An 18,693-nucleotide genomic window follows, 5' to 3' on the forward strand; every position below is an offset into this window, starting at 1 on the left:
TAAACGCAAAATTTTAAATATGTAATATAAATATAAAAATAAAGAAAAAATTGTTAACATATAAGCCTCACCTAGGTTCTGAATAATTCACCTAGGTACTATTCCTCTATAGATCTCTAACTACTGTCTAAGGATTTTTTTTGAACACTGATAAGTTCATTCCAAAGTGATTTAAAAAAAAAAAAGAATAGGAATAATTAGTTCTACACAATTTTCATGTAAACCACTGCGGTATAATCTTGGTCCGGTTTACTTAAACCGTTGCATTTAAAGAGCTAACCTGAAGCAGAGGTTTTAGTGAACTTCAAACCTGAGGGTTAAACATGGCGCGTCACAAATCAAACGCGCCGCCGAAAGTCACACGACAGCCGCGGAAACAGCAACAATCCTCCGGCGCCGAGAGATCAGCTTTGTACGCCAGGAGGGAAGCTGCCAAAGTCCTCCACACCGTTCTCCGAGGCGACGCAGAGCGCCGAGCCGTCGCTTCGATAAAGTCACTCGTCTTCAGCCCTTCCGTACGCAACAAACGCGGCACCTTCGCTCTCGTCTGCGAGACGCTAAAGTGTACGTCTTTCTCTTCTTTACTAGCTCAGAGAAGCTCAAGCTCAATACCCAGACAGTCAAAATCGAATTTTGATAGGTTCTTGTATATGATGAAACTATGCAGATCTTGATGTGATAAAGGATGTTCTTGGAATCGCTAACGTGTTGAATAGCAAATGGAAGGTAATGTGTTCATCGTAGTTGCTGTAAAAATCGATGCTTTAACTTACTCTTAAATCAATTGTTATAGCCAAAACAGTTTTATTTAAAACTAATTCAATCGGCTTAAATCGTTCTAAATCGGTTTAAATAGATCTAAATTGGTCTAAATTTGTTTAATCAAACAATAATGTTAGTGCGAATCCATAAATTTGTCCATTTCTTTTGTATATCTAATTTTTCAAAAATGTCTAATATAAATGTGAAATATATATATATATATATATATATACAATATTTATTAACCATAGGCCTCCCTTGAGCTTCTAATAATCCGGCTAGTAGCTAATCCTCTATAAAGCTAACTATTTTTTGAACACTGCTCTAAATGCTTAGTTTTGTTCTTTTTGTTTGTAGAGGCAAGAGCCATTGGTCTACATCATTTGCTATGATATCCTTTTCGGCAAGGTAATATCTTTTGGGAGCTTCTATAGAATCTAGCTCTACGTTTTGGTTTTCTCAAGGGAGCTTCTTTTGATTGCAGGAGACTCCATCGATTGGTGATGCTGAGAAGTTTCTTGTGCGGCGTAAAGATGCTCTACTCTCAGGTCTAGCCACGCTTCTAGTGAGGAAGAGAGTTAAAAGCGTTGAAGAGTTGTTGGATCATTCTCAGCTTAATGGTATATGATACAGTAGCATCAACGTGTTACCTGTTTTTGTCTTTTGCGTGTTTTTATTCTGTTTATTGATTTTTAAAAATTTGATGCAGGTCATATAAAGCAACGTTATGTTCGTGTAAATACACTTAAGATGGATGTAGATTCAGCAGTGAAGGAGCTGGAGAAACTGTATAAGGTACGTACCAGGTTTTTAATAAACTTTGGAGAATGCTAGTGTGCTAGAGATCTGTTTGTTTAGTTAGTTTTAACATAAGAAGGAAGATGTTAAATTTAGTGATTGTGGGAAGGAGCTCACATTTTTTTTCTTTTCAATGTGAAAATAGGTGCAGAAGGATGAGACAGTTCCTGACTTGTTGGTGATGCCACCTGGCAGCGATCTGCATGCTCATCCTTTGGTTATGAATGGGCGAATATTTTTGCAGGTAAACGGTGAAAGATCTTTGTAAATTATGTTTAATATATAGCAGTGTTGCCTAATTTTTTGAAGTAATCGGTCTTGATATTCAATAAAACCGATCTAGACACCCGTCTAATCAATAATTTCATAATGAAACCACTAGCGGTTTCTTGAACAATGATATATATATATATATATAGTTTATTTTGCTGATAATTTATTGCTTCGAATGATAGGGAAAGGGAAGTTCAATGGTAGCAGCAGCACTGCAGCCAGAAGCAGGATGGGAGGTAGGTCCCAGTTCTCGCCCACATTTTTTCATATGGTGGTTGTCAATAGACTTATTGTATCTTGTTTGCCTAGTTACCATGCTAAATTTTACCTTGTTTATGAAGGTTATTGATGCCTGTTCAGCTCCAGGTAACAAAACTGTTCATCTTGCTTCTCTTATGAAAGGACAAGGAAAAATCATAGCGTGCGAGCTAAATGAAGAACGAGTAAAGCGTTTGGAACAGACTATTAAGCTGTCTGGTGCTACCAGTATCCTTCTCTTGCCTTCTTTTAGCGTATACTACCCTTTTAGCATCTGTTGGATAGTTTTGTTCCTAGTGAGTTAAATTACATGGAATTAAAGAACAGATCTGATTAGATATAAATGCTTCTCAAATCTCAAGTCATGTCTGTCCATGATTGCTTTGCTTAACCACAAGTTGTAGATATTGAAGTCTTTCATGGTGATTTTCTGAGTCTAAATCCGGAAGATCCTTCTTTTGCAAAGGTAAAGCATTACTTACTTGCAGTATTCTAAAAACCGGTCTAGGTGGCCCCTAGACATTCACCTAGTTGGCAAATCGGATATAGAGATTTTTAGGCCGATTTTTAAAAATTTGGTTGCCCGCCTAATTAATAATCTCGTATAAAATGTTTAACTACCGGTTAACAATTTCTTGAACATTGCTTAATTATGTGGCATGGGTATCTAATTTAAAATCATTTCTTGATCTTAGATCTTGCAATTAGGAAAAATGTTGTCTGAGTTCATTTTCTTCTGTTTTGATAGTGTAACGTGTAGAAAGTCACTCTCTGAAATGAACAATAGTAACCATTTAAACTTATTGTCTTGAGTCCAGTTACTCCTGTAAGATAAGCAGATGTAGTCATTTGAACCATTGTTCTGAATTATCACAGGTTCGAGCTATATTGTTGGATCCTTCATGCTCTGGCTCTGGAACCATTACAGATCGTCTGGACCATCTCCTTCCTTCTCATTCAGCAGGTCTCAACTGATTCTTCTGTGTATGTATGTGTGTGTTATGTGTTACACAATGACTGAACCTTTAACACACTTCTCCATGTAGATAACACGAACTATGACTCCATAAGACTCCACAAACTCGCTGTTTTCCAGAAGAAGGCTCTGGCCCATGCACTCTCCTGTGAGTTTACATACTTCTCTCATGTATGTTGAATTAGTACTCATCTCATGCCTATATACACTTGTAGTTCCACAGGTTGAGAGAGTAGTATACAGCACATGCTCAATCCACCAGATAGAAAACGAAGATGTGGTCTCATCTGTATTACCTCTGGCTTCATCCTTGGGCTTCAAACTCGCTACCCCTTTTCCTCAGTGGCAGCGTCGTGGTCTCACTGTATTCGCTGGATGTAAGTATCTCCCTTACCATGTGGTTTCTTCTCACCTGATTGACTCTGTTTTTTGATAATGTTGGCACTTTGGCTTGCAGCTGAACATTTACTCAGGATGGATCCGGTTGAGGACAAAGAAGGATTCTTCATCGCTTTGTTCACCAAGACAAACAACCTTGATAATCCAAAAGCGTCTGAGCTTCCTGAAGGAGAGTGTAGACGAAGACGCAAACGGTTTTATCCATTTCTTTGGCCCAAAGTGTTCTTCAGAGCTTGGAATGGGAGGTTGCACGGGTCCAGGAGGTGAAACTCCATATTAAGTACCAACTCAGAAGACCAAGTCCCTTTTTTCAAAGAATGAAGAAACTTTTTTTTTGTAAACGGAACATCACTTTATACATTAGTCGTCAATCAAACACTCCATTCACCTCTTTCTTAGCTCACTGTGATCTTCATTGACTATTGAGTATTGAGGTCAACCTATTAAGGTCGCTTATGAGCATTTTGTCTACATAAGTTCATGTTGGAATCTTGATGGTTTAAGTAAAAAGTTATACGAGTTTAAGTGCTTTGATGAGAGAGGGGAAAAGAGTAACATCATCTTCTCGTAAATTTAGGCATGGGCGTTCAAGTTTGGGGTATTTTAGTATTGGCATCTAGAACCCGTTCGAGTTTTTTACATATTGGACCGGGTTTGGATATTTTTAGTCTGAGTTTGGTTAATTCAAGTCGGGTTTGGATATTTAAATTTTGAGAAAAGTTCAAATTCTTCGGTGCTCAATGTTCTTGTACTAAAAGAAAAACACTAATTTGGTTATGTTTTGAAATTTTAGATCATCTTTGTTATGTATGAAAAAAGAATTTTGACATGTATTTTAAGTGAATAACAAATCATTTTGTCTGCAATTATATGTATGTTATATGATCTTGAACCATATGCAACATCAATATAAATATTTTACATAAAATGAAAAAAACTAAACTAAGAGTATAGTGTTAAGTATACATACATTTGTTATCTTCGGATACTACCGATTCGGATGAGTTTTTCACGTCGGGTTCAGGTTGGAGTATCATCAGGTAAAATGCCCATGCCTAGGTACATATACGCCTAGCAAATGCTTTGATAAATCAAGGTTTTTCTTCCTCGGCTCTGCTCTCTTCTCCAATATATCCACCGCTCTTAACCTATCTTAGTCCTCAAAACAAGGCAACAAGTGTTAGGAAGGGCTTTCGAACATCTTTGCTTGGAACTTGGAACCGTCCTGGCTCGCAACCACAATTCATAGTCTTGAGTTTCTCTGTTTCCTTTGTTAAGGTGAAGAAAGGTAATGTAGAATCATCTAACAAGACATTTTGAATGAGTTTAAAAATGTTTTCCTCTATAATAGACAAAACATAAAACAGAGAGCAAGGATCAAACCCCACTTGTAACAATGATAAATAAAATGTCTTCCTAAGAAGGCAGAAAAGAAGAGGCTAACTTACGCCTAAGATAACCAAATGAGATGAGGTCTTTTACCAACAAATAAAAATCTAACCAAAACAGTTAGAAGGCTGTTCATCAAATACACAGAGGCGGCAGTTAAAAATCAATTTAGGAACGACCCCTCTTGTTGTTGCTGCAAGATGGGCACTTATACTGCTTGATGTGCTCAGCCCTGGCCGGCGTTATCTTCACGCACTTCCCATGGAACCAATTCTCACACATGTCACAGCAGATCCAGAACTCATCAGGTGCATAGGTCTCACCACATGCCCCACACTCTGTATCACCTTCCTCCTCATCATCATCACTCTCCTCTTCCTCCACCTCTTCCTCTTTGGGCTCTGGCCCAGCCTCTGATCCTCCTCGCTGTAAAGGGACAAAGGATTTTAGTTAGATGGACAATACAAGTGTTCATGCCATTAAAAAAAAAACATTTCACCTTGGAGTTTGATTTGGATCTGTTGCTGCTGTTGTTGGAAACAGAGGATTTCTCCTTTGACTGTTTCTTAGCAGCAAAATCAACCACAACCTCGAAAACTGATGGGAGGTCGTTCACCATATTGAAGAGGCGTTTCCTGCAACAAATGGTGGAGGACAAAACATCAATCACAGAGAGCTGCATTAGCCTTGAACCTAGCAAGAACATAGACATACCTATCAGCTTTGTCAAACCCAAACCTGGCTCCGAAAAAGAAAGCAACTGCCATAAGCCATGCGTCACTGTGGACAGCAACGAGGGAGAGCCAGTCCTTCTCCAGCATCCCGTTCCGGGCGAAGTTGATACCCAAAACAGGCTCTGGGAGCTCCGGGGGAACCTCTTCAGCTGGTAGATTCACTTCCCAGTCCTCACTAGGGAGCCCATAAAGGCACAAGTTCTCTTTCTCTATTAATCACACAAAGCAAAAAAAATAAGGACAAGCCATTACATCTATAAACATGAAAGATCTATAAAATCAGTAGATAAGTTATCATTTTTAAAAAATATTTATGATGTCACAAATTAGAAATCTCTTACAAGAGCATCAAAAACACAAATCTATAAAAATCTCCTTCTCTATAATCACACGAGCAAAAAAATAAGGACAAGCCATTACAACATCTCTAAACATGAAAGATCTATAAAATCAGTAGATAAGTTATCATTTTTAAAAAATATTTATGATGTCACAAAAATTAAAAATCTCTTACAAAAGCATCAAAAACACAAATCTAAAAGCACAAACAAAACTGTGAATTGTGAGGAAAAACACAATCAAAACTGTTTTTTTTTTTTGTTGACTTTAAAACATCAATTAAAATCTAAAGCAGTGATCAAACACTAAGAACAACACACAGAATCAAAGAGCAGTTTCTCTGTTCTCTCTCCCCTGTCTCTGTACTAATCAAACACCTCCTCTATTACAACCACAATGCTCAACCCAAGACAAACTGAAGGTAACCCAAATCATGAAATCACAGAAAGATACAAACTTTTTTCGTTTCAATTGAGTCAAGTCAAATAAAAATCAACACTTTACTAAAAAAACAGAGAAGAGAAACCATCAAAACAAACCACAACAAAGATAATTCAATACTTTAAAAAAAAAAGTGACTTTCCATCGTCGGAGATCAAATCTATGAAGGGAACACTCACCGGGATCACAAAGGCGGTGGAACTCATGAACATCTGCGAGAAAACCAAATAAAAAAAATTGAGAAAACAGAGGAGAAAAAAAAAGACAAAACAAAGGGAAAGTAAGTGTTGATGAAACCAATGTTTTACCGGTCGTTAAAGCCTTAATCATGCCATTCCTACGCCCATTATAATCTCTGAAAACCTCCTCCACAGTGCGTGGGTTGTACGCGCCATCTCCGTTCATAATTCTTACAGAACAGCTTGTGTTCTTCACCGAGGAAGAAGAAGAAGACAGAAGCCTTTGACTTGGCTCTGAAAATTGTGTTGCGCGAATGAGGGGACCCAGAGGACGATGAAGCGGATTAAATAAGATGAGGAGTCCGCAGATGAGAGGAAGAATCTGATGTGGGAGCAAGCACGATAGGCGTTACACTACAAACCTGTAAGGTCTTGACGCGTGGCTTTTCTGATTTGTTTTAAGGCATTAACTGACAGCCGGTGAGGTCTCCGGCGCCTCCCGGCTGTGTTTTAAGCGCTTCTCGGGTCCGAACGGCAACACACGAAACAACTACCGTACAGTTTTAATAGTAACAAAACGTATATAGAAGTTTTTATTACTGTTAGCTACAATGCAATGCGGTTTTAGTCGTTACCGTTTTGAAATTTGTTACTTCGCTATATATCACAATCTAGTTAAAAAGTTTTTGATAGTAGTAGAGTAGAAAGCATTCCTAATAGTAATGTGTTTTCTGCCATTTATCTTTTGTGTTTGGAGATGTTGTATTGGATTATCGAAATCTTATGTTCTTTCGCGCCAATTTTTTATGGTAATATATAGTATCATAACGGCTTTTGTTTTGTTTTTGGTAATTTTATTTTTTCTTTTAAAATAGTAGTTAACGGAAAGTTTGAAATTCAAATAGCTTTCGCGCCAAGTTTTATTTGTTGACGAAACAATGTTTCCAACTGCCGTTTTTCCCAACAAAGTACTATTTAACAAATTGTGTTGGTTAATATGGCATTTGAAAGATATGCTCGACCACTAAATATTTTGTTCTTGGCTAATGAAAGTTTCTTAATTTCTTTTATCAAAATCATATGTTCATTTGCGTCGACAAGATGGTATAAAATAACAAGTTTAATTGTTAAATTGGTCTATTTATTAGTTTCAAATTTCGTTCACTAAAATTACTTAAGATTCTTATATTTTTTTCTATTTCAAAAACTAAAATAAAATCCCACTATATTACTAATAAAAATTGTAATGGATGTCAATTAGTTAATTAAATTTGACATGTATTCAATATTTAAATTGATATATTTATTAATTTTAAACAAAATATAACTTTTATTTGGTAGATCTTGATTTTTTTTCTTTAAATCTTATTTTTTGTTCAAAATGCTTATTTTTCTTTATTATTATCCAGTTTGAAATATATATAAATGTTTATCTTCACACATATAAATCTTTCTTTTCACATTGAAAACAAAACTCACATACCAATTCATTTGTTGACATATGCTTATTGTTTAGTATGTTACTTTAAAATAAATATAAATTTCCTTTGGGAAAATTATTTCTTTTTAATTATAAATTTTCTTAAAAGAAAAATATACTTCTTTTTATTTGTTCTTTTCCTTAAAATGCATGTTTTTCATATTATTAAAAGAAAATCTCAATTACCATACTTACATCTAATTGAGAAGTAAAACAAAAATAGCAAAAAGAAAGAAAAAAAATAGTAAGCAAATATCTTTTATAAATATGATAAATTTATGATTCAGTCATAAAAAAAATTGGAAGTGTCTAATCAGGAAATAAATCAATGTGATAGTTACCTTCAATACATGATATTTTTCCTTATAAACAAGATAAAACAGAATAACAGAAAATAGGATAGAATATTCTCAAGATCTATACTATTATTTGCCAAATGATTTTTCGCATTCGATCTCTCACGTTAAAAGTTAGAATAGCTAATATCGTTTATACCCTTTGAGTAATTATATAAATAATTTAATTTATAATTATCAGAGTTCTCACGTTAAAAGTTAAAATAACTAATATCGTTTATATCCTTAATGAATAATTATATAATTAGTTTTATAAATAATTAAATTTATAATTATCAGCGTAATTTTGTTTTGCAAATAATTTTTCTCACTTTAGTTGACTACATATTATGAATCATTATCATTGTAGTTTTATATTGTCTAATACTTATAATCTAAAGTTTATATAGGTAAACTTGTGTATTTAGATAAGTATAATATACACATAAGATTATATCACGTGCACATAAATATTAGATTGTATTTGATTCACAAAAATAAGATAATTTATATTTGTTACATCAAAGTTATTAATTTTTCGGAGACCTACTGCCGATGAAGAATTTGACCAATATTTTTTTTTAATTTTGAAATGTTTGTTTCAACATTAGATCATTAAAAGTTTCAAAATATTTATACTATGCGAGTGTTCCTGTTTTTAATTTGATGTTTATTTAAATTTTTTGAAAGTATAAATAATAATTTATTATGTTAATTTTTAGATTAATAATTTATTTAATAATAAATATTCTTAAGATGATTATGTCAGCATGCGCGGGCGAAACACTTAGTTAATTAATAAACAAGATAAAATAGAATAATAAAATGGAATGTATTTCTCAAAAAAAAAAAAGAATTTTGAATATAAAATCTTGATTTTTCAATTTTGGATAAATAAATTCTAAAAAATAATAATGAGAATTCATGTTTAGTGGCGTTTATACAACCTAACGTTTTCTGTTTTTTTTCTTCAAGCTAAATTGGGGTTTGGGGCTTTCTTTGATTAAATTGTAGCTTTAAAGCCCATTACGTGCATTGTTATCCTCCTTAACGAGTTACCAATTCAGCCAATCACCTCAACTAGAACCCATCAAATAGTTTTTGTTAATTGTTTTTTGAGTGATCATGTCACATCGAAATATACCTGATCCCACCAGCCAATTTGGTATCTAGGTACCATCCCTGCGGGAAAGCCATAGAAACATGTGTTTTCGATCTTGTTTACAATAAGTAGAATTTTGGCGTTTCATTTACCAAAATCTCTTGTATCTTTGTTGGTAAATGACTCTGGAATATTTAGAGAGGTGTAGGGCTTGAATTTGTTAGTACTTTTTTCGGCCGCTCATTTACCTTTATAGTTTTTGGGTTTCTAGCCCAAAATATTTTAGAGCCGGGTCTGCCCAATGATAGCAAAGGAATCACGTCAGAGTTAGAAGCTTGTTATTAGGGATGGATTGCAGGTCAAATCCGCCCTGTTGATCCGCGGGTTTTAAATGTTTTTTTTTTTTGTCAAAATATCTGACCCGCACAATCCGCAAACAAATATATTTATACATGCACCCGTCCCGCTTAATTCTGCAGGTAACCCGTGGGACCCGAGAGTTATATATTTTTGTAAAAATAATTATTTAATTTATTTTTCTAAAAAGTTACTATAAATAATATATTTATAATTAAAATTTTATATATTAAAAAAAAACAACTATTATTTTTCAAAATTCCTGTATTTTCTAAAAACATTTTAAAAAAAAATTACGGGTTGACAGGTACCTGCGATTCTAAATCCACCAATCCGCACTCGCCCTGCATAAAATATTCATAACCCGCACTCGAAAATCGATTTTTTCGAATTGTTCGATCCGTACCCACCCCGCGGCGGGTCAAACGGGGCGCTACCTGCGGGTTAAAACTCAAATTCAGGCCTATACGCAGCCAGACGATCGTGACCATATATAGTGTATGAGTTTGATTGGTATCCCACCTGAATAGCAGAATTGCCAAATAACAAAGTAATTAAATTAATTGAACTACAAATATCACAACTAATAAAAATATCAAAAGTAAAAGCTATTATTATTCATCTAAGTTTATAAACTTTTGATAAGCAAATTAATAAATACATATTTTTATTTTGTTAATAATTACGCAAATTAATAGAGGCAAAAACATATATCAGATTTTCAGCATTAATGTGCAAATAGAACCGTTAACAGTTTTTTTTTTTGTCAGCAACATAAACAAATTCCGCTAGGACTCTTCAAATCCATCTGGTAATTTTGTATCCATGTTAATGAAAAAGACGATTGATTTCGAACACTCCATGCTAGCTTATCCGCCCTGGTATTATGCGATCTTAAAACATGTATGATTTCTGAGAAAAAATGCATTAACAGTTCAAAGTGGTCCTCCATGCTAGCTTATCCGCCCTGGTATTATGCGATCTTAAAACATGTATGATTTCTGAGAAAAAATGCATTAACAGTTCAAAGTGGTCCATTGAGATATAGATACTCGTAAAGCAAATTTAATTATTCTAATTTTTTTCATAATTTGCGCTAGCACAAACAAATTAAATTCTCAACTTTTTTTCCTGCATAACATAATTGTAGCGACCTATAAAGAAAAAATTGTAATCAGGAAAAGTGTTAATGCACCCAATTTTTTTATTTGGTTGTGAAACTGAAACAAATAAATACACTTTTGATAGTAAGATATTCTAAAAAAGTATCTAACAAATATAATAATATATAAAGTGTATGAAAATATTTAAAATAATATTTTGAAAATTATAAAATAATAATAATAATATAAAATTGTATGAATATCTCAAAAGTTGAGAAACCCTTGCAACATAACTCATCAGCTACTCAATCAAGTCATATATTATTATTTTTATTTTATTAGTTTTTGAAATACTCCTCTACATACTTGTTTTTCCTCCTCTACATATTTTCACTAGATGTATTCTTATATAATAAAATTGAACCAATCGTATGAATGTAGAAATGGCATTAGAGTTCTTGATAATTAAAAAACGAAAATTAATCGGCTCTCATTTTCTCTCATGTGTGTGAGATATCCCGTTGGACATGTTTGGAATAATTTTCAAATTAATGGTCGGCATAATTATATTCCAGTGGAAACTGTAAAAGCGGAGAAAGTTGATTCAAATTTATTAAAACATAGCATCATGCAATATCGGACATCAGACATCACTAACTTGATTATTACAAGAAAACCAAAACACACCATAACCGCTTTGTGGTGAAAAAACATCAAGGGCATTTGCAGCTTCCGTGTAACAGAAAAAAACTTCTGTAAAAACAAAGCATCGACCCATAACTGACATGATATCAGATATTACTAATTTGACTAGTACAAGAAAATAAATACACCATTCTTAATCTTAAGTCGCTTTGAAGTGAAAATTATCAAGGGCACTTGCAGCTTCCGTATAACATGAAAGCGACTTGTTTATTGGCCATCAAGAAACAAGATGTCGCCGGGAATACCGCAAGAGTATCCATCTCAGCGACAGTGCTAGGACGATCTTCTTCCGGTGAGGTATCTTCCTCAAGAATCATTTCGAGGGTTGTGGTAGAGATGAGGCGGCGTGCTCGTGAGGCTGTAGCACGGTGAGGAGTCACGGCAGAGAATGGAGTCAGAGGTTGAGGTGCCAGATTCTGCTGGTCAGGTTGGAAGACGAAAATGGTATTTTGGGTATCAGCCATTTTTATCAATGGGTTTTGTGTTCCTTGTGCTGAACTAATGAGTTAGGGCTTTGAAGTGGAAGTTTTTTGTTTTCTTTTGGGTGTTGTGTTGTTGAATTGGAAGATGATTCCTCTACGTATACGTTTATATAGGAGTTGCATGGACCATATTATTATCCTCAATTATTCTTTTCAAAATGGTATATTTGATGGATATAATTAGAGCGTTAAAGCTGTTAGTATAATAAATTAATAATGAAACAGATAAAATAGTTTATCTAAATTAACTTTTAATCTTTTTTTTTTTGCAATAATATAAAACGACTATTTAATAGTTATTTACTCTCTCTATGATCCTAAAAGATCCATATTCTAGTTTTTTTCACACATTTTAATAAAACACATTAAATTTGCATAATTTTGTGTTTATCTTCTTTCCACAATTGTAAACCAATAAAAAATCAATTAGTGCAATTAAAATTTTTGAAGTTTGCAATTAGTTAATAAAACATGCATTGAAAATATAAAAAAATGAATCTTTTAAAAATAAAATTTTTCTCTAGAATATGTATCTTTAAGAAACGGAGGGAGTACTAAATTAAATAATCTACTTTGTAAATGTCATTGTCATTAAACTAAAATTGGATAAAGAATATATTTGCTTTCAATAAGATTGAATTTAATATATACATCCAATGCAAAGGACAAGAAAAAAGGACAGCAGAAACTTTATGAATTAAATGCAAGTTTTAGACATAAGCAAAGAGTTTTCAAAACTCAGCTAGCTTCTTAATTCTTCCAAAATCCAAAAACTAAATAGCGGTAGTCTTCTCATTTTCGAGATAAGATGTCTTTCTTGCTACAACGTAGTTTACATTTTGTTCTTTTTATCGCTTTTATAGCCTTCAGGTTTAAAAAAAATATTTTTAATTCATTAATTAGCGTAAACCTAATTCGCTTTTTCTATAATACTTAGACCATGATTAATGGAGATTCTTAGAGATTGAGTTCTTAACGTAATTTAAGAACCGGTTCTTAACCTTTTTCTTTGTTAAAGTTAAGAACCAGTTCTTAAATTACGCTAAGAACTTCATCTTTAAGAACCTCCATTAATCATGTTCTTAGGATAGATTAAATTAATGAGCGTATAACTTGTATATATAGTACTTTTGAGTTCATTTGTATACTTAAAAGTTTTTGTCGTTAAAGTTAGGAAACGTTTCTTACATAACTGCTCGGTGTAGAAAACAAGAATATGCTACGGTTGAATGACATACACTTGGAAGCTTTCAGTCTCCATAATTACCGAAGAAACCACGTTGATTTAAAGAAGAAGCCGTTGGCTAGAATACAACGTTTTCTCCTTTTACGCTTTAATGTGGTTTCATTTTCGTAATTATATTTTGTGGGCAAGGGACCCTATGAATATATGAAAGAAAAGAAAAAAGAATTTTGGTGGTTTCTGCAAAATCTGTGCATCGATGTGTGCTAAATTTAATGGGAAAAGGCGTTTAAACTGTCTCTTTTTTGTTTGCCGGTGGATTATGCCGTGGCTCTGACGGAAAATGTGAGAATGGCCTGTCTATAACATTCACGGGTTTTGGCTTTCTCGCTTCCTTTATGAGATAAGGCTACACACGTATATATCCACATACATATGTGTATATGATAATTTGAAATCCAAAATAGAACCTCAAGCATATATATCAGACTGATAGATATGGCGTGGTCCACACTGACCTATTATTAACATGTATAAAGTCTAAGACCTAACCTGCTCCCACACAAATTAAAGATTAAACTGTTCCCTAAAGTGAACTTGCACTAACTGATAAACCGAACCTAGCTAGTAAATTAGCAGAATTATTGCATTTAGATGTTATTGATTTATATATTTTGATTGATTTAAAAATTCATGTAATATTTATAAACCAAGTAAAATATGAAGATTTTTAAAATAAAATTGGATTAGGATTTACAAATCCGAGAAGGATTTTTCCTCGGATTTGAGTCTTTGTATTTTAATAAAAAAATTCCAAATAAATCCATTCAAATCCTTTATAAAATCAAATTTACTAGTAAATCCGTACGATTGAATAACACTTGATTTGATATAGAATTTATGAATCATTAAACCAATGACACATGATTTTAATACAGATTTGAAAATCATAAAAACAATAACATTAGATTTTTTTTTTGATAACCGTAGTGTGTTCCCAAATGCTTTTTAGGCCCAAAGACCAATCACTACGAGGCCCGCAGGATCCGCGTTTTCTTACCACTTATAGCGTCCCGGGTGGCCAAAGGGAATCGAACCCAGGGCGGTACTCACAACTGTGAGCCCTTTACCACTAGGTCAAGATCACTTGGTTACCAATAACACTAGATTTAGTTCGTATTTTCTAATCCATTAAAATACAACAACCAATAACCCCACGTATTCCTAGAATTAATATATATTCTTGTTTTAATCAAGAACAAGGTTTTTTGTGAAGATACATACATAAAAATAAATTAAAGTGGTTCGTAATCCAAAACTAGCGGTGCATAGTCTCGAAAGGTGATATCATAAGAATATAACATAACACTATATGCTAAACAATCGATTTTGGTGTCAAAATTGCGAGGAAATAAGAAAAGCAGAATGAAGAAAACTTTTGCTTGATCCTCATAAACTTATCTATGTGAGTAGAGAAAGCAGGCTAGTTAATCTATAGGGATGTATATATGTCCTCTTTACAAGTTTGGAACAATATGTTGAAAAAGATACTGTCATAGAACTAGATCATCCAAGTCAAGGCATATATATTAGTGTTCCCGAGTTCTTAGAGTAATATGGAAGAAGATAAACCCACTTCGAGATCCTACCACGTTCTCCTGAAAGCAAAATTAACTATGAGAAAATAGCAGTCTCTTTAATATCGGTATAGAAAAGAAAAGGTGTGGAGATTAATTGTTATATTCGTCATGCTTACGCTCTAATTATGGAAGAAACCACGTAAACTGAACAAGAGGCCGATGGCTATGTTCCAGTTTTACACTTTTACGCTTTCATATGTTGTTACATTTATGGAATTATATGGTTGTGAGTAAGGGACCCTCCAAATTTAGAAAATACAACTAAGTATTTTGGTGGGTTCTGCAAAACCTTTGTCTTCACTAGGGCAAAAGTTGATGGCAAAAACCTTAAAAAAAATTTTACCTGTTGGCGGTGGATCTTGTTTGTACCACGGAAACAAGTAAGAATGACGATAGAAATCTATAAGCTTTGTTGCACGTTCTAGTAGATTCGTACAAACAATATGAGATTCTTTGAAATTATGGGAACATAAGTGATCCGTGTTGGACCAATTTTGGCCAATACGTTAATGGGCCACGATCAAGTACATGGACTGCAAAGAGTTAAAGCCCATAGCGAGCACGCGAGCTCCAGACGGAGACTTCGAAGATCTGGAGATCGCGGAATAGTTGCGAAGATCACGGGAGCAGCCCGTTATAAGAAGAGATCGACGCATAAGGAAAGGGCACGTTAAAAACCCTAGAGAGAGCTACACCCATACTTCGACCTTGTTTTCATCCCTCTTTAAATATGTTCTCTTAACGATCTCGTTGTAACGTTCGATCTTGTTTTACTCATTGTGTTCGATTTTATTCATCAATAAAAGTCCTTTTTTGCCTACCGGAAACAGATTACATCATTGTGTTCTAAAGATATTGTTGCCCACATCGTTTACCTTCCCTAGATTGAACTCCCGATCACTATCAAATTCTTAGTGTAGATTTTAGGATCTACATTTTGGCGCTGACTGTGTGGAAGATAAACGAAAAACATCTTTGCTAAGAAATCGATCTAAGTTTCCTAAGCGCGACTATGGATCCCAATCAAACCATCGGAGCCACACCATCAGGAGTCGACAACGTAGATCCTACCGGATCCAACTCGAGAACCGAAACCTTACCCGTTGGACCAACGGGGCGACTGGAACAGCCCACACACAAAGAATCCCTCCAATCGGAACCTCGAACCAGGAATGGTCATCAACCCACGATCGATCCTCACCACAAGATCGCACTTCGGTTCCGAAAAGGACCTCGATCCCCGATCGAACCGGAGCTCGAGTCTGGAATCACCCCGGGAAAGACATGTTGCCGACGACCTAACCAGACCTCAATCAACTAGGCCGATATCTCTGATCCCCCTAGCACAGACTCGGGAAGAAGTGACCGAGCTTCGAGGGATGGTCTCGTCATTAATCGACGAAACCCACAGCCAAAAGGCCGCTTATCGTGCCATCGCTAGACGACTGGATCAAGCCAAATGGGAACTCGCGGAGCATCGAGCTAACACCCGAGAAAGAAACCAACCACCGCCTGATCCACTATGGGAAACACTAAATCCTCAAAATACCGGAGCCTTCAGTACTCCAGAGATCCCGAGCGCTCGATCCGGACACTACATGGGAGAGAACTCGCAACGACCTCCGCAGCAGAACATGCCTTAGCGAAGCCTAAGTTACAGCGGGCTGGACGAAATAGAGACCTGACTACAAGCTCAAAGAAGTACTCCGATCCAATCACAAAACAGATATACGGAAAGACCCGGAGAGCCTAGAAATCGAATGCCACCACTGGGAAACCTAACCTCCGAGAATCGAACTCCACCTGCTGCGAGAACCGTTCAGCAAACGGGGTTCAGTGACCCAATAGGGCAAGCTCGCGGTTACGACCCCCGCGGACCCATCGGCGCGGATCCTGAAAGAGAAGACCTGGGGATCTCGGGCGAAACCGGAACGTTCCAGAATTATATCAAAAGAAACGACGCCGAGCTCAAAAGAATACACGCCATCGTGCATATGGCGACGAGCTCTACTCCAGACATAGATATGGTCATTGAGGAGACAAGGAGAATTCCATTCACGAACTGAATCGCCAGCGTAAGGCTACACCATGTCGGGAAACTCAAATTTCCCGAGTACACCGGGAACACATACCCGAAAGCTCACATACGAGCCTTTTGACTAGCGATATCAAGAGCACACCTCAACGATGACGAAAAAAAGACTGGCTACTGACGCTTCTTTGCGAAAAATCTCACCGGGGCCGCCCTTGAATGGTTTGCGGGCCTGGAAGAAAAGTCAATCGACAACTTCACCCAGTTGGTGTCTACGTTCCTCAAACAATACTTGGTTTTCATAGAAACAAGGGTAACCGAGGCAGACCTCTGGAATCTCAAGCAAGCGCCATTCGAGCCATTAAGAGCGCACATAAACAAGTTCATGGAAATCAAAGCCAGGATCTTGCACCCAAACGAAGCCGTGGCCCTGGCGGCGTTAAAGAACGGCGTCTGGTTCTCATCCAAATTCAGGGAAAAAATGGCAGTGCGGGCACCAATCTCGTTGGACGATGCCCAACACCGAGCTTCCTATTTCGCAACTCACGAAGAGGAGGTCACAACCTTAAAGGAACAGTACATCGCAAACAAAAATAACGTCGCCAAAAAGAATATTGCTCCCAAAGAACCAGCAACTAAAGGGCAACACTCCTATGCGATAAACAATTCGCTGCAAAACAAATCATCAACGTGCAACCCCAACAAACATTGTGCTTTCAATGACCGAAAAGGTCATTCGACCGAGGAATGTCGAGCGGCACTTCGCAGTCAAAACGAAAATAAAAAGACCAGCGAGGATATCGAAGAAGAAGAGGAAAAGCCAGCGACTCCAAAATCTAATCAAAAAGCTAAAGGCTCTTTGAATAAAAGAAGCAGGGAAACCGAGCCAGAGTCGCCTAGCTCTCCACCCCCAATGCTGAAGACAAGAGTCGACATGATCTCATGGGGGTCAGAAAGCCATACACCTAACAGAATCGAGGGACAAACCGAAGGAAGAGTATGCATCGACATTACGGTAGCAATCCGAACACTAGAGAACCTCAATGAAGCTACCCCTCCTCCCAGCATTACTCGATACAACCCAATTGCGGGGTCTCCCTTTAGGAAAACCCTCAACTTCAAGCGAAAGCAGAAGATGGCCATAATCCACGAACTGCTAGAAAGACCGATTGCCCCACAAATTCAGAAGAAAGACAGCATGTGAACCCTTAATCGCAACATGTCTGGGGGACAGAGACACTACCGACTACATCAGGGGATTTTTATTTTTTAAAAAATTATAATAATTGTTAATCTTTTTTTGATTCCACTGGAATGTTGTGAATAGTGTCTATAGCTTGAATCTGATAAATCGTAAACTTAAAAGCTTTACCTATTTGGATGTTTTTCAGAATTTAGATAAAAGTAGTGAATACGAGACATTATATTACATAATCGTCTTCAGCCCTAAGTCCAGCAATCAGCTGATACACCATAAATATTATGTCAAATTTTATTTAGAATATTCCTCCAAACCTTTTACTTATGGCTATCTACAATAGTCAATTTATTCTACACCTTACTTTTCTTTATTATACAATCCACATCATCTTATTTTACTTCCACATATTTATTCAACACCCTTTCTAATTTTAACCTTTACAATGGTATGTTTAATAAAAATACCAACACTTCACCCCACCATTTTATTTTATATTTTACTTTTAATAATTTTAAAGTACATATT

At 35.7% G+C, this 18,693-nt stretch overlaps 3 protein-coding genes across 3 annotated transcripts; 1 reads left to right on the forward strand and 2 right to left on the reverse strand.

Annotated features, from left to right (window-relative positions):
• The first annotated feature begins 288 nt into the window (after positions 1 to 288).
• LOC106382531 (25S rRNA (cytosine-C(5))-methyltransferase NSUN5) lies at positions 289 to 3,857 on the forward strand. Its single transcript, XM_013822561.3, has 13 exons — positions 289 to 564; positions 668 to 726; positions 1,120 to 1,170; positions 1,247 to 1,382; positions 1,472 to 1,557; positions 1,706 to 1,804; positions 2,016 to 2,069; positions 2,175 to 2,319; positions 2,496 to 2,557; positions 2,968 to 3,055; positions 3,138 to 3,215; positions 3,283 to 3,444; positions 3,525 to 3,857. Exons 1-13 carry the CDS (start codon positions 324 to 326, stop codon positions 3,731 to 3,733), a joined length of 1,470 nt encoding a protein of 489 aa, XP_013678015.1. The 5' UTR covers positions 289 to 323; the 3' UTR covers positions 3,734 to 3,857.
• Positions 3,858 to 4,787: 930 nt separating this feature from the next.
• LOC106382532 (PHD finger protein ALFIN-LIKE 4) lies at positions 4,788 to 6,912 on the reverse strand. The gene is made up of 5 exons (XM_013822562.3): positions 6,678 to 6,912; positions 6,549 to 6,581; positions 5,570 to 5,798; positions 5,355 to 5,490; positions 4,788 to 5,281 (listed from the first exon to the last, which is right to left on the reverse strand). The coding sequence occupies exons 1-5, from the start codon at positions 6,772 to 6,774 to the stop codon at positions 5,024 to 5,026; spliced, it is 753 nt and encodes a 250-aa protein (XP_013678016.2). The 5' UTR covers positions 6,775 to 6,912; the 3' UTR covers positions 4,788 to 5,023.
• A 4,601-nt stretch (positions 6,913 to 11,513) lies between these two features.
• Positions 11,514 to 12,396, reverse strand: BNAC02G40210D. Its single transcript, XM_013819842.3, has one exon. The coding sequence runs from the start codon at positions 12,092 to 12,094 to the stop codon at positions 11,795 to 11,797; it is 300 nt and encodes a 99-aa protein (XP_013675296.1). The 5' UTR covers positions 12,095 to 12,396; the 3' UTR covers positions 11,514 to 11,794.
• Between the last annotated feature and the right edge of the window lie 6,297 nt (positions 12,397 to 18,693).

The sequence above is a fragment of the Brassica napus genome, chromosome C2 (assembly GCF_020379485.1).
Source record: "Brassica napus cultivar Da-Ae chromosome C2, Da-Ae, whole genome shotgun sequence".
In the NCBI taxonomy this organism is placed as follows: domain Eukaryota; kingdom Viridiplantae; phylum Streptophyta; class Magnoliopsida; order Brassicales; family Brassicaceae; genus Brassica; species Brassica napus.

Bases quoted from the DNA above. Each gene is read 5' to 3' on its own strand.
- LOC106382531 (XM_013822561.3), top strand. From the start codon at position 324: ATGGCGCGTCACAAATCAAACGCGCCGCCGAAAGTCACACGACAGCCG. The intron at 2,070-2,174 runs GTAGGTCCCAGT...TTGTTTATGAAG, and splicing joins AGCCAGAAGCAGGATGGGAG to GTTATTGATGCCTGTTCAGC. The intron at 3,445-3,524 runs GTAAGTATCTCC...TTTGGCTTGCAG, and splicing joins TCTCACTGTATTCGCTGGAT to CTGAACATTTACTCAGGATG.
- BNAC02G40210D (XM_013819842.3), bottom strand. From the start codon at position 12,094: ATGGCTGATACCCAAAATACCATTTTCGTCTTCCAACCTGACCAGCAG.
- LOC106382532 (XM_013822562.3), bottom strand. From the start codon at position 6,774: ATGAACGGAGATGGCGCGTACAACCCACGCACTGTGGAGGAGGTTTTC. The intron at 5,491-5,569 runs GTATGTCTATGT...CATTTGTTGCAG, and splicing joins GGGTTTGACAAAGCTGATAG to GAAACGCCTCTTCAATATGG. The intron at 5,282-5,354 runs GTGAAATGTTTT...GTCCCTTTACAG, and splicing joins GATCCAAATCAAACTCCAAG to CGAGGAGGATCAGAGGCTGG.